The sequence below is a fragment of the Hippopotamus amphibius genome, chromosome X (genome assembly GCF_030028045.1).
Source record: "Hippopotamus amphibius kiboko isolate mHipAmp2 chromosome X, mHipAmp2.hap2, whole genome shotgun sequence".
Lineage (NCBI taxonomy): Eukaryota > Metazoa > Chordata > Mammalia > Artiodactyla > Hippopotamidae > Hippopotamus > Hippopotamus amphibius.
The window spans coordinates 52,002,210-52,018,204 of record NC_080203.1 but is presented as its reverse complement, the minus strand read 5'-3'; the positions used below and the strand labels follow the sequence as shown (position 1 = coordinate 52,018,204).

The following is a 15,995-nucleotide window of genomic DNA, read 5'->3' as shown; positions in this document are numbered from 1 at the left end:
AACCATCTGCAAGGATTTCTGTTTCCAGATGGGACCCTGAAGTGATGCATTCCCGGGACTTATGGTCCTCACATTCTACAGTAGCAATGGATCAGGGGGAGGAAAAGAAACAAACCCTTAAACACATAATGATATAATACAATGTCATAGCAATATGTGCTATGAAGAAAAGGCGAAGCAGGACAAGAGTGATTGGGGTGGGGTAGTTGGAGGTAGACTGTTTTAATAGACTGTAGAGGGAAAAGTTTTCTAAAGAAGTAACATTTTTTTTTTATAACGAATTACTTTAATTATTCTTACTACTCAAAAGAATCTTCCACCACTGTCCAGCCAACCATTCAACTCCAAGATGCTGAGAGTGGGGACAAGGACAGAGCCCAATTCACATCATGGATTCTGGTCGTTGGGGTCACACTTGATCATGACTTTCAACCCCAATCCCTTTTTGGATGTTTCAAAAGCCTCCAGAGCTTTCTCCAGAGGAAACCGATGGGTGACCAAGGGCTTTATATTCACAAACTTGGATGCAAGCATTGAAATCGCCATGGGCCACGTGTTGCAGTATTGAAACACACCCTTGATATCCACCTCCCTGGTAGCTGCGTGCACCAGGGGCACACTGGTCATCTCAGAGCCCAGCCCCACAAGCACCAGTGTCCCACCAGACTGAGTCGCGTAGATGCCCGCCTGGATGGAGGTCTCCACCCCTGTGCACTCTATGGTGACTTCTGGCTTGCACCCCAGCAGGCCTTCCACGTTATTGGCGATTTCCTGAGGGCTCTCATTGGAGATCTGGAGGATGAAATCAGCCCCAACTTCCTTGGCTTTAGACAATCGAGAGGCTGACAGATCAGTCACCACCACTTGAGACGCCGTCACCCATTGCCTTGGCCACGAGCAAACTGACAAGTCCAATTGGCCCAGCTCTGCACACAAAGACCTTGTTCCCCAGGGTGACTCCAGCTCGCCGGCAGGCATGGATCCCCACAGACAGTGGCTCAATCAGGGCCCCTTCCTCAAAGGTGACGTTGTCAGGAAGTTTGTAGCAGAAGTTAGCATTGTGCTTGTAGAACCGGCAGAGATTCCCGTCATCGGGGGGCGTGGCACAGAAGAAGATGGTTGGTGACAGATTGTATCGGTCAGTCTTGCAGAATTCATCAGCTTCTCGGGGAGCACCAGGCTCGATGGCAACACGATCACCTGGTTTTAGGTGCTTGACCAATGATCCCATTTTTACCACTGTTCCTGAAGCTTCATGCCCCAGCACCATTGGATTTTTCACAACAAAATCTCCAATTCGACCATGCTGCCAGTAGTGGACATCTGAGCCGCAGATTCCAACAGAATGCATCTTCAGCAGCACCTCATTTGGGCCTGGTTCAGGGATAGGATAGTTCTCCAAGCGCAGGTCTCCGGGTCCGTGCACCACCCGGGAGAGGTTCTCGGACTTGGCGGCCGCCATGTCGCTTTTTGCCTCTCGGGTCAGCCGAGGTTGCCGTCCGCAGTTCGTTAGGTGGTTCCAAGAAGTAACATTTTTAACATAGACCTAAATTAAATGATGAAATTAATCTCATGGGTATCCAGAGCATTCAGAATAGAGGAAACAGTAAGTGCAAAGGCCCTGAGGTGGGAAATTAATTAGCAGGTTTGAGGACAGAAGGTCAGTGTGGCTACTTGATCATATTACCTTCATTTGCATTCATTCCTTTTAGAAATATTCATTGATGATCTACTATGTTTTAAGCACTGTTCTGAAGAATGGAAATGAAAGCCATGGTCTCTGCCTTCATGGAGCTAACAGAAACAGTAACAAAGTCCTTTTTTTCCTACTTAAATTAGAAAATAGGAAAAAGTATAGTGTAGAATTTGGACTCCTGTAAGGAACAAGGTCAACCAGACACTTCCATGAACCTTGTTCTAATGTTCACACATCAAATTCAAGATCCACTCATTCATTAACTTATACATTCAACACAGTCACAGCTACTAAAAAGTTTAAAGATGGCTGCCAAGAAGAAACTATAAATGCCTAATGCTATTTTAAAATAAAATTACTACGTTATGTTAGCAAAGTATGCATATTGGTAACCAAGTTTGGAAAGGGTTAGAAGAAATTAGAGGATGTCTTTCAGAGACCTAAAATTTTGTATTTTATGATGAAGTACAAACATAATAAAAGAGATAGAAAATAAGGCGCACAACAAAAAGAATAAGAGGAAATGTTATTGGAAGTAAGATATTAGAAAAGCCCCTTCATTTTGAGAGTGACAAATATTAGAGTTGGCCTTCCTTGAGAAAAGGCAACCATATGTCATGAATGAAATAGACACTGACATGAACAAGACATAGACTCGTCAGGTTATTCATTCATGCAAACAGCATTGATCAACGATGTAGTAAGTATGTGCCACTGTGCCCAGCCTCTGGGGAATAGAAATGATAAGGGAGCTACGCTTGCAGTCCTGAAAGTGCTTGTGAGGAGACAAGACAAATACTCAAAAAGAATGATCAAATGCAAGGAAAAAATGAGTCCAAGAAGGCAGTATTCTCAAGTCATCTAGCTCTCAACAAATTTTTAGTCAGATAACGTCCATGATTTAAGGACATTCCATTAATACTGTACTTTAGAAAAAAAATTAATGAAGGTAATGGGGAGAGGGTTACAGTCAGCATCCCTCATCTCACTTATTCCACATCTAACCCGCAAGGGGTTCTCTTTCCCTTTACTTTGAGTGTATTCCATACAGGGGCCGGAATAGAGAAGTCACCTTTAGAAATTGTCAATCTATCAGCATGGCTGCCTTCATTCTGAAGACCTTTTTTCTACACGTTATCTGGCAGCTGATGAAATAGGTTGAAAATATATAATGTCTCACGGGTCTAAACTCTGTATGGCCAATATCTATAGTAAGAGTGAAAGGCAGTCAATATTCTTTGCAAAGAATTACCAATTAGTTCACCCAGTTGAGTGCTACAGACTGATGCAAATAAGGTTGCTGAATAACCTATGTTGTGAGAGGAACCTTCACAATGCCTAAGCTATTCCACATGAGCACAGAAGCACATTCAACCACGACCTGCAAGCTACTATATTATATAGCTCTGTGTTTTGTTTTTCATTTCATGTAGTTATTTCCTCCAGAAATTCACCTTGCTGGTTATATTTTGTTGAATCTAGATACCCATCTAAGTGGCTGTTTCCAAAGACCATAAAATTGATAGAGGGAAAAGGTGAGGTTGGGTAACAAAGGAAAGCTAGCCAGTGATGAAATTTAAAATATGTCATGGAGTGTGAATTACCTATACATAGATAATCAGAAACTGACTATATCGTTCAAAATCTCTTTCATTCCTGGGCTTCCATAGCAGCTGTATATTTCCGTATCCTCCTCTACTCTGTACCACCAACCATAATTAACCCAAATAATTGTCATAGCCCTTCATTTATATCAGCAGATGCCATTATACTAATGATCCAAAAAAAAAAAAAAAGAAAAAAGATCTGGTGCTAGTTTGATCACAACCTCTTCAGTTAGAGATTGATTATTTTCCACATTTTGGATATATTCCTTTTAAGATATTACTATATCCCTAAGGTTTGAAGTCTTCATTGATGCATTTTCAAAGTTATTTAAAAGGAATTCTTATCTCCATGTATCAACGCACTAATGCCAACCTATGATTTACATAATAAACAATATGTCAAAGTGTACAAGTCACAGAACTCTTATATAATTTTTCTACCAGAGAAAAAATAACTTCCACACTTTTTAATTGGATGCTAAATAATTTTTCAAATATCCTTTGCCAGTATAGACGCTACCCAAGGACACTGATGAACATATTGTACTGATCATTTCTATTAAGCACCTATAGTATACATAGCCATTTTCTAGGCACTATAGAAAATGCAAAACATAAAAGAGAGAGAATGCCTGCCCTACATAAGCTTATTGTTTAGATTGAGATATAACATAGACACATGCAAAAGAAAAGAATAAAAATAAGCCTGATAATGCATTCAAATTGTGTATAAGATGCTACAAGATGCAAACAAAGGGAGAAATCAACTGGGTAATGATAATTAGGGAAAATTCCTTGAAGTAAATGACTGTTAGCTGCCTTTTCTCTTATTTGAGAAAATCTGGTCCAACTGTTTTTGAAAAAGTAAACTTTCAGCTTCATGTGATTTGGGAACTGGGTGAAAACAAATGAATCTGTTCTTTTATAAGAAAAAAAGAGGGGCAGAAGAGATCCATCACCTCTGCAAGGGGAAGAAAAACTATAATTCATCTTTGGGCACCCCCTCCTCTCTGAAATATGATTCATATCTTCCACCACGGAATAGTCTGTTTTGCCTTGCATTGTTCTACTGAATGATGGAGTAAGATGATAAAGCATTTCATCTGCGGATGCAAAACAGTGACAGGTTAGATTATACACTGAGGTTATTGGGATACAAGTGTGATTGCTCAGGGCACCCTTTTCAGAAAAAGAAAACTGATGATCTTTTATATTTCTTGCAGGAAGCAGCAATTTTGAACACATAAGTCTTCGCCAGCCCTAGTCAAAAGACACAGGGTCCCATTACAAAAAAAAAAAAGTTTCTTGTCCAGTTCTTCTGGGGTCTATTAACAAAAAAGATTCATCTCTGGCCTCAGCACACTGCTCTGCTTTGAAGGTTTTTGAAAAATGATTCTACGTGATATTCTTGACTTTTCACAGAGGAAAAAGTCACGTAGCTGATTCAACTAACTATTTAATAATTAGACCTGACTTGTTAGTCACTGTAAGATATGATTATGTCCAAAGGAATAGTTACCTTCCTGACAAACAATGACAATCTGCATTTATTTAAAATCAAAGACATAGATCTGCTGTCCTTGGTATTACAGCATGATTTTTCTTTGCTCCATTTTTATCCAGAGCCAGATTTCCCAAATTTAGAGAGAAGCTTAGACCCTGAGCCAAAACATTATTTTTGAATTGCCAGAAGCTGCCAGTTATTTTTTCCCAAGTTCTTATAAATTCAATTAAAAGCTGAAGCTCAGATCAAATTAAAATGACTTGCTTCGTTATCAAACATCCAGCCATCCAGCTGTTCACAATATTAACGTTAATACATTTCATGTACAACAGTATTTTCTAATGTTCTCTGTAGGTTCCCTCACGTCTGTAGTCAATTAATTATCTGCTATGTATGTGCTTATGGCAGCCTGGCTTCCTGTTTCCACTACCTCTTCCGCTCCCACAAAGCCCTAAAACACTTAAATCCTGACATTCATGAATCATAACTAAATGCAATATCCTTTCTTTTCTTTTCTCCGGAAACAGGTCTCATACTAGGAGGGAGTGAAGTCTAACATCTCTAAAAAACTTAAATAGAATTCTTCTCCATTATCAGACATTATGACCACAATCCATCTACCAGTATATGTCTATCATGGCAGATATCTGGCATCTTGACAAAAATTGTAGCACAAAATGTGAATAAGGAGATGGCAAGATACACTGCTTCCTTGAGCTGAAGATTGAAATAACTGAGAAGCATTGTGTTTTTATTTTCAGAAGGATTAAAAATAAGTGCTTTGACTGAAATCTGAAGATGTATGCCTACCTGGTAGGAAGAGCCATCCCGTTCAGTCAGTAACCAGTAATCATTACTAATGCACAGTAAAGTACTATTGCTGAGACAGACCCACACAAGTAGGAAAATTAATAAAAAATGAATGAAGGTATTACCAACAAACAAGCAAAGCAGATTCAAATGATCAGCAAAATTCAATGAGGCGAAAAAAGAGTATCTTGGAAACAGCACAATTTCAGCTACTTCTCTTCCTCATAGCAATCCTTCCCTGAACAGCTATATATCTGTAGCTTCCTGGATCACCTGAGTCCTTCTGAACCTGCCATGGATTTGCAGGCTATCTTTAGTACCTGTTTCAGACTAACATTACTATTCCTGTCCCAATAACTACACATCTGCATGTACTGTACTAGCCTCAATCATCACCCCTTTAGCTACATAGATGTTATGCCCATTCTAAACAATCCATACATATTCCTACTCAACAGAGGACAAATTAGCGGGGGAAGAAACTGGGAAAAAAACATTTCAGACAAGGGGAACATCATGAACAGAAACATGAAGAACAAAACACCATGTTCTGTGTAGAGAACTACAATCATTGCTGGAAGGACAAGTGCAAGTTGAGGTTTAGCAAGGGAAGGGGCATCTTCACGGCTTTCAGTTATGTGCCACGTGGTCAAAAGGGCAGATTACACAAATACTTTAAGGCGATAGGCAGTCAATGAGTCTGTGCTTGGCCTATGACTATTAAAGATGATTCATAGATAAGTCAAGCGAATGTAGCATTTTTATCCGTACCTAATTGCCCTTTGTCAATAAACTTTCATAATGTCCCAGTCCCAACATGCAATATCAGTATTGTTAAACTTCTGGTTTCAAAATTATATGATTGATTACGTTCTTCATTTCTTATTTATTGATGGACCCAAGCTTTCTAATATGGTGTCTCAAAGTATCAGCTCTAGACAGCTACATCAGAAAACTCACTCGACGCTTGTTAACATGCAGATTCCTGGAACTCGGGCCAGATTTGCTGAATCAGAGTGCAGCCTAGGAATGTGAATTTTGACAAACATCCCCAGCTGATCCTGATGCACAATGAAATCCAACCACGTCACAGCATGACACCCATCTGTGGTGAATTAGACTGGAGGAACTGCTGACAGAAAGTTAGTACATACTAGCTTTTGGCAGCTGAACGCACTCTCAGTGTTTGCCGAGGCATATTCCTGGGAGCCCAGCTCACTGGAGATGCTCTATAACAAAATTTCTGTGGTCAAATGCATTTCTGACACCACCAAATTATATATTTTTATTAGAGAGTCCCAGTGAATATTAACATATTAAAGGTTCTGAGAAGCCTTGCATTAAAAGAAAAACTTTAACCCAGCATTTCCCAAATTTATCTGACTATGAAACCCTTTATTATCATAAACCTATTAATATACAATAGAATGAGTATGCTAATGTGAGTATATTTGTAAAAAAAATGCACTAATGTTTCACTGTTAAATATGGTGTTGGTGTTTATCATATTATTGAATTATTTTCCGTTTCCAGTTTATTAAGATTTTAAAAAATCAGGGGTTATTGGCATATATTTAAAAATCAAGGATATAACTGATGGTGGTGAAGGGTCAATGCACTGATGAAAACAAAAATACATTGAAATTCCGTGTGATTTTTCAATAAATTGTTCAGTTTGTTATGATCTAAATATCTTTGTAATAAGAAATCTACCAACAAAACTTAGTTGACAAATTGTGTCAGAAAACAGAGTCAAATATAGCTCAGTTCTCCTGTTAGAATGTTAAAAAATTTTTGTTAGATAACTAAGTGAGAAATCATTTGGAGGCATTAGCACATCAAATGTAACTTGTAGGACTTCCTAGGTGGCACAGTGGTTAAGAATCCGCCTGCCAATGCAGGGGACACGGGTTCAATCCCTGCCCGAGGAAGATACCACATGCTGCAGAGCAACTAAGCCCATGCGCCACAACTATTGAGCCTGCACTCTAGAGCCTGTGAGCCACAACTATTGAGCCCATGTGCCACAACTACTGAAGCCCACGTGCCTAGAGCCCGTGCTCCGCAATAAGAGAAGCCATGGCAATGAGGAGCCCACGCACCACAATGAAGAGTAGCCCTTGCTCACCATAGCTAGAGAAAGCCCCTGTGCAGCAATGAAGACCCAACAGAGCCAATAAATACATTTATTTTTTAAAAAATGTAACTTGTAAAGCAACCTTCAGCAGTTGTAGTTCAGATAGTTTTCAATGATTGCCTCATTACAACGTAGCATTTCCCTTCTTGTCACACACATGATGCACTCTCCGTTATCTGGCCGTGGTTTCACTGCAGTGTGGATTTATTTGTGAGATTCTGAGCACATGTTCGTCACCTCACACCAGACTACTGAACAGCCCCCCAACCCCAGGACACTGGAAACACACTAAGAATACCTGACTCTGTCTGCTTAAATTTTACCCAAGCAGACTTCCTTCCACCTATTTACAAATTAGAGCTCACAGAGCAAACGTTCACCTTTATAGAAATAATGTTTCCAGAAGGTACAGTTTACTATATTTATGTGTCAATTCACTTGACCCTACTGATACCACTTTTACCTGTTTTTCTAGCATAACTTCCGTATTCCCTTGGGAACTTCTAACTTCTCTATAGAGTTTTAAATAAAACCAAGCCCATTTATGAAAGCCCAGACATGAAATCTTTTTAAAGCTGGGAACGAGTCTGATACAAGCAGTAATAATATAAGGTAGAAGGCATTTGCTTTAAAGACTGTATCAAATATTATAGAAGGTCCCACTGTGAAAAGCAGCTTAGCACAGAATTAGCAATCAAGGCTTTTTGCCAGCCTCCTTAGCAGCTGTTAAAACTTGTTTGGAACCTTAGCATGAGAAAGGCTGCAGCAACTGTAAACTACAGTGGTTCATCTGAAATACATTTATGGTTATGAAAAGCACAGCAAAACATCTGCAAAGGAAAGCAAGCACTAGCGGGTTAGAAGGGCAAGTTAGTAAAGCTTCCCAGAATTATCTCAGGGCCTGTCAGGGAACGTTAAAAAAGAGGCTTCCCCAGCAGCTGCCAGAGACAGAACTGAAGCTGCCAAGAGTTAAAGGAAGCGAACAAAGGGTAGAGAGACCCAAGGGATTTCTATCTTGTAGGCTCAGTGTGAGGAAATGTAAAGAGGCGCTAACTGCTGAAGTAGAGGAATGTACGAAGGAATAGAATGGATTGAGCCTTGTATCATCAACACAGTCTGTACACAAACAAGAAGATAAATTCTGTAACGTGCAAAATACTCATTACAGTGATTTCCAAAGAGTACCTTCTCTGCTGCGCCTTCAGATGGGATAAAATTGAATTTCCACCTGTGCTAATAAATGAGGAGCTTGATCAGAAAGATGCAAAACTGCATTTGCAAAAGAAAACAGAACATTTGTGTGGAAAGTCAAAGATGGAAGCATGGAGAATTCCAAGTAATTAATACTCTTAAAGATTGATAAGCATTTGAGTCAAGTTCACAATAAATTCAGAAAAGCATATTCAGAAATTTAAGACATCAACTATTATCAATGGGTTATTTTGGCCTCCATTTACACTGGCCAAGTTATTTACTGTCTCTCGTTCCTCTTTCCTATAATCTTCTAAGTCATTCCTAGGTCAAATATACGTTAAATGGAAATTTACAGAGATTCATGTTAAAAACTTTCACAATAAAATGTAAATCTCTGTTGATTATCTTTCCATCATTAAGTGTTTAGTAGTAACCTTAGTGTAGAAATAACGTATAGAATGTTCAATGCTTTTATTCTTTGAAGAGTTATAAATCTAAGATTGTACTGTGTAGCTGTCACGGTCTTCTAATGTATTACAAGACAGCGTTGGTGGTTGCTCTGCATTTAAAAGATTATTTTTCTATCAAAAAAGCCGGATAAATGGATATTAGAGAGCTTACTTAAAGCCACACTCCCTGAGGGTGGGAGGGAGGCTCAGGAGGGAGGGGATATGGGGATATATGTATACATACAGCTGATTCACTTTGTTGTACACCAGAAACTAACACAACATTGTAAAGCAATTATACTCCAATAAAGATGTATTTTTAAAAAGCCATACTCCCTGAAGTCAATAAAACAGAAATATTTTTAAGTTGCAATATAGTTCATATTACTTTCTACATCTTATTGTTAGATTAAGTGGACTCCTAACAAAGTTGAGTGATAACCTTAATAGGGTGATGATAATATGTTAACATTAGAATAATTATCCAGGAAGTCGGAACGAAGTAAAAACTTTTGTGTTATATGTTTCTAACTGTCATTTTTTTAATATAAATTTATTTATTTATTTTATTGGCTGTGTTGGGTCTTTCTTTTTAGTTGCGGTGAGTGGGGGCTACTCTTCGTTGTGGTGCACGGGCTCCTCATTGCCGTGGCTTCTCTTGTTGCGGAGCACAAGCTCTAGGCGCGTGGGCTTCAGTAGTTGCAGCACATGGGCTCAATAGTTGTGGCACACGGGCTTAGTTGCTCCACCGCATGTGGTATCTTCCTGGGGCAGGGATCGAACCCGTGTTCCCTGCATTGGCAGGCGGATTCTCAACCACTGCGCCACCTAGGAAGCCCTAACTGTGTGTTTATAGAGAGCATTTCTTAAGGAGCTCCATCCTGTATTGATATAATAGTTTTCCTTAATATTAGGACCTCCAAACTCCAAATACCTCCATACCAGGTCAATCTACCATCAACTAAACTTCTCAGAGTCAATGCTATCTCTGCACTTTCATCCAGGAGGTCCCCCTACTTTAAATATTCTCACAGTGCCTCCCCAATCAATCCCCCAATCCTCCAATCTCTTTATACTTTAGCTCAATTTTCATGTCCTTTCTGAAGACTTCTGATGAGCCCCAGTCTATACTTAACTTTCCACAACTTCAAATTCCTCCAGCACTTATTAATAGTTTATATCACAAGATCATAATCTTGCTCATATGTAGGAATTATTCTTTGGGAGTGATGTAAAAAAAAAATAAGGCTTGTTCTTACAACTAGACCTCAAATTCCTTCAGGAGAGGGCTCAAACAGTGCATCTGATCTTCCACAGTATCTGCTCACTGCTATCATTCAGCCAAAAGGACTTCATGGGCATTTCTTTGTATTCTTAACACTGTCCAATGTATTATAGGTATAGAAATGGGTAAAGATTATCAATCATGCATAGAGTAGCCTGCGAATAAATGTTTCTTATACAAATGAGTACATGCAGTAGCTGATTGTGTTGACCCACACTGTGGGTCTTTCTTGGATTTGGGTATCTTTTCCCTGAGTTCTAGAATTTCTGTGTCAGAGCCACCTTTCCAAGCATACTCTTTTTAATACATCTTCCAATGCAAACAGAAATTTGCAACTCTTACCCCTAAATTTAAGTTCAACAATTATAAGCACTTCAAACTTTGACTCATAAGCCAAATAGTAAACAAACTCAGATTTCTGAGTAGTTTGAAGAAATAGAAGGGGCACTGGGCTAAGACCCAGGAATCTGGGCTCTATCTGTTTGTTGTGTGATATTTGACAGGCCATTTGGCCTCTTTAGACCTGTTTCTCACATATTCACCCTCTAAATCCTTGAGTCTCAAAGTGTGGTCCACCAGCGTGGGCATCACCTAAGAGCTTGTTAGAAGTGCAGACTCTCAGGCCCTGCTCTAGACTGACTGGATTATGGATTAAAGTCTACATTTTAACTGGCACTTCCGAGTTGATCTGTATACATATTAAAGTTTTAGATGCACTGCCCTGGATTATGAGATTTTTAAGGACAGAGACTATTGTATTCACCATTATATCCCCTAACATCTATGAATGAGCCTAGCACATACTACACAATTCAATAATTGGTCCAAAGGATGAATAGAAATATAAAGGAAAGGCTAAGATTGTTTCTCTGGTCCTTTCCAAATCTAATACTCTGTAACTGGAGACCAAACTTAAATTGGTTGATTTTAACATAGGCACAAAGGGACTTAGACCAAATCCTGCTTAGGGGCTAATGTCTCCGACCTATTTTTCCATGTACTAAGTGATAAATTATATACCAACTTATAACACGGTATTCTCAATTAACTAAGATGAAAAACTCGAGACTAAAGGATGCGTATGTGTGTGTGTGTGTGTTCCTTCTATAAACAATATCTGTATATATAGTCACTGAGATCCTAGATCTTGGCATTTAAAATGTTCAGTAAGTTTTCAGAAGTGAAAAAAAAAAAGTTGTCCTGGCCAGCTGTTTTTATAGCTCCTGCCTACTAGCTGGCTTTAAATAATAACAACAGAAAGAGAATGTGTACCATTATTTACAGATACTGTCAAACCGTGTGCACTGAATTTCTTGCCCCTCTTCCACTACTTGTCTCTTGCTTCCAGAGAGTTTAAATAATCTCATACCCACTCCTGGGCTTCTGACTATCCCAACTCACTTGGCTTTCACTTTTCTCTAAGTATAAATAGCATCAGCTCGTATCTTTTCTAACAAGATCCAGTTACTACAGTCACATTCTAAGTAAAACCAAAAAATGCAGAAACGTTCATATTGCAATAACATCTTCTAATATGATTCTGCCATTGCAGTTTGAAAATACAGGTTTTATTATTCAATTAACAATAATGCCGAACAGAAAATATCTGCATCTGGAAACACTAGGTGTTGGATTTCCAAGCTTCTGAAATACATAGGTTTTAATTTATTTCTGCAAAATCCTAATAAATTATCTACTTTAATTCCTAGTTGTTTTTATTGAACAAATTGATTCCTTATACACGTGAACGTAAATGTGCTCCTCGCATTATTTCTATGACTAATTATCTCCAAAAATCGCCAGCGAATTCTCATCCCCTGACTTTCTGAACCTTCTAACCCCTTATCATTTCTGAGTGAGTAAACTGCCCACCTGTGTGGATCTTGGGAACACCTGGTGTTATGAGCAGTGATGGCCAGAGCAGCAGAGTAATGGAAATGGGGCGGGGGGCGGGGGGGAGCCCATATGTGTCCTACACCAAAACACAGCTGCTGTTTCAGGGCATAAGGCACTGAAAGTCAGGATATGGCAAGGAGGTAATATTTCTGTAGGATGAGGCTTTACATTTCTGTCTCTTTGTGTCTGCCAATAAAATGAAATTGTGAAATTCACTGCCATGTTCCCTACTACTATTCTAAGAGGTCTTAACATTTGTAATACGAGCACCTCAACTGTTTATCTCTAATGTTATTATAAACACTCCCATAATAGACCTTTCTAACTGAATGGTGAACAATTGATCACCGCTATCAGCCTGCTAATAAGTCTACCGTGGCTGAAAACAATGATGCTTTTTTATTTACTAAGATTTTAGCAGAATCTGTGCTAGAATCTGTAATAACTAATAGTTAAAACCCTTGCTTGCGGGGAGATGATATAGCCCAGATTGCCACAAATGGACTTGATACCTGCTCAAAAGTAAACCAGCTAATTCCACACTCAGCATTCCTCCCACATTTTGAATCAGTTGATAATGATCATAACCAGAATGACTGAAAAGTCTGACTCTCCTCTTTTGACACTTGAAACGTTTCTGAGATATACATAAACAAGAAATTAAAAACAAAAAGAAAAACGACAGTGGCTCCCAAAACCCAGTCATTCACCCAAGAAACATTATTAGGTGCCTTGAGTTATTCAAGTACGGTTTTCCTGTACTTTCATGTGGTAGGTTAGGTCTCTGTGGCATCCCCACTCCCAGAAGCCAAACCCCAAAACTCAGCAGTAGCCAAAGATCTTAAAAACTGCCTGGAGTGCTCTGAAATCTAATTGACCTTGTTTAAATTACAATCCTGACAAGAGATACAAAACAGTGCATTCATTTCCAAGAGCTGCTATGAAAAAAAGCACTACTAACTGGGTGGCTTAAAACCACAGAATCTTATTCCCTCACAGTTTTGGAGGCCAGAAGTCTGAAATCAAGGTGTTGGCAGTGTCATTTTCCCTCTGCAGCCTCTACAAGTGGATCCTTCCTTGCTTCTTCAAACTTCTGGTGGCCCCAAGGCTTTCCGTGGCTTGTGGTAGCATAATTCCAATCTCTGTCTTGTCTTCATATGGCCACCTTCTTTGTGTCTGCATATGTCCAAATTCCCCTCTTGTAAGGACCCCAGTCATCCACTATGACCTCATCCTAACTTGATTACATCTGCAAAGACCTCATTTCCAAATAAGGTCACAGTCACAGGTACCAGGGATTAGGCTTGACATATATTTTTTTTTCTGGGAAGGGAGGGCCATAATTCAACCCATAACACTGGGCAAAATGATGCTGGTGCCCCCCCTTCAGGTTCTATCTTTCCTTAACTCTTATACTCAAACACCGAACAAGAAATCCAATTACATTCTATATTATTAATTTTGATTTTTTTTTTTTTGTAAAACAGTGACAATGTGACACACAGTAACTGCAAGCACAGAGATTCAGTTTACTTATTTTTTTTAAATATCACTTTTTAACTATCTTCCAGATCCCACACTGGATAAACACACATCTCAAAACTAGAATCAAGCACACAGTCATTAAAGACCAAAAACCACAGATGTCACAGGCTCCATGTGGCCAATGCCTTTAAGCAGACAGTCTGCTATAATCTGTACCAACTGACACTTCCAGGTGGTGGACAAACGAAGCCCCAGGGAGGCTACATTGCTTCAATCTAGCCTCAGGGTAACATATATCACAGAAATCAAGTTTTATTTTATTTTTTTTAAATTTTCCCCCTTAGGTGATCTAGGTGATTCTTAATTGCCTTCCTTCTTCTCCTTAAATTTGTCTCGGGGAAATGTGAGTAGTACATAACTTCTGTTATTTGGTGAGACTCAAATCTTTATGTGATGGATGAAATCACTGCCCCTACCATGAGATGACAAGCAGTCACAGTGGCAGGATTGTAGAGGGGTGTTGTATGGAAAGTATAATAGCCAAGACAAGCTCTATTACAGACTAGTGACACACTCTTGTGAAAAAAAAACGATGACTCCATGCAACACTGTCAGAACAATAATTTTCTTAAAGCATTTTTGAAATGTTGTGTTGCTAGACCTGATTAACTTAAATGCAAAAACAAAATAAGCAGATGGCAATGCCATTGGCCATCCTATGGAGAGGAATAGTGTACCAGGTCCCTTGCACCTAAAGCTTTCTGAGCCTTTTAACTCTCGAATCTAGGTATAAAGCTCCCTCAAACGCTGAGATGGATGAGGCTCCTTGGCAGGAGGAAGAAAGGGAGACCTAGGCCAGCCAATAGCTTACCTGCTCAAAATCAAGGTGCCTTGCTGGTGTCCCCATGCTGACCAGTACTCTGGTTCTCACTCTTTTTTTTGTGCCTCAGCTTCTGACAGGTAGGCTAGTTCCTATAACTAGATCTTGGTCTTCTGCCTGAGTATCTAAGTCTCTGCCTGGGTTTCTATACCATTCCACCAAGTCTAGAGTTCTGACCCATCACTGAGTTCTGGCAGAACCTTGGCTCCATCCTAAATCCCAGTTCCTATTGCTGACTGGGTAACACCTACTGAAGGTCTACTTGGGGCTAATTTGCTGCTGTTTGTGTCTGTACTATATGTCAGAACCGAGGGGCAGACCTCCTGGGGTCTCATCTTATACTCTCATATCCCATATTCCCGTCCTGCCCTTCTAGTGATCAGTCAGATATGGGTTCCAGTCAACTTTGGTCTGACCCATTCTAAACTCCAGGTATGAAATGGAATAATAGTTTGTTGAAAGTGATAACTCCAAATAAGCAATCAGTCAAAATATAAGCACCCTGTAGAAATAATAAGTACAGTCACATATTAACTTGCTTCAGAGATAAACTGGGATACTTCCGACATTGTCCACTATTACTTTTGCTGTGTATTTTGAAGGTTTGGGACTTCTCTTTCCCCCTAGGCAATCTAGTTTGCTTCTTAATTCCTTCTTTGTTCTTTTTTTTCTACCAATGTGTATAGGATGAAGCCTGTGTCTATCTGTTTATTAGGACTCTTCATTTCAAAAATTGGTTCCAGCTTTAATCTTCATGGGTTTTCTCTGATTTTATACAGGGTTTCATCCTGATGTTGGGAACTTCTTAAATTTGGTTATAGCTCTCAGACCCATCAGATGAAGGAGGATTTGCTTCATAAAAACCCCCCTGTTGTGGACTGAATTATGTCCATCCAAATGTCACATGTGGAAGTGCTAACCCCTAGTACCTCAGAATGTGACTGTTTTTGGAAATGGGCCCTCTAAAGAGGTCATGAAGGTTAGCGAGGTCATAAGGATGGGGCCTTAATCTAAATAAGATTGGTGTCCTTAGAAGAAGAAGAAGAGACACC

At 39.4% G+C, this 15,995-nt stretch overlaps 1 protein-coding gene across 1 annotated transcript; it reads right to left on the bottom strand.

Annotated features, from left to right (window-relative positions):
* Window positions 1–279: 279 nt before the first annotated feature.
* On the bottom strand, window positions 280–1,514 carry LOC130841967 (sorbitol dehydrogenase-like). The gene is given in 2 exon segments (XM_057718604.1): window positions 280–876; window positions 878–1,514. Coding segments are annotated over 2 exon segments (1,074 nt in total). The 5' UTR covers window positions 1,463–1,514; the 3' UTR covers window positions 280–387.
* Between the last annotated feature and the right edge of the window lie 14,481 nt (window positions 1,515–15,995).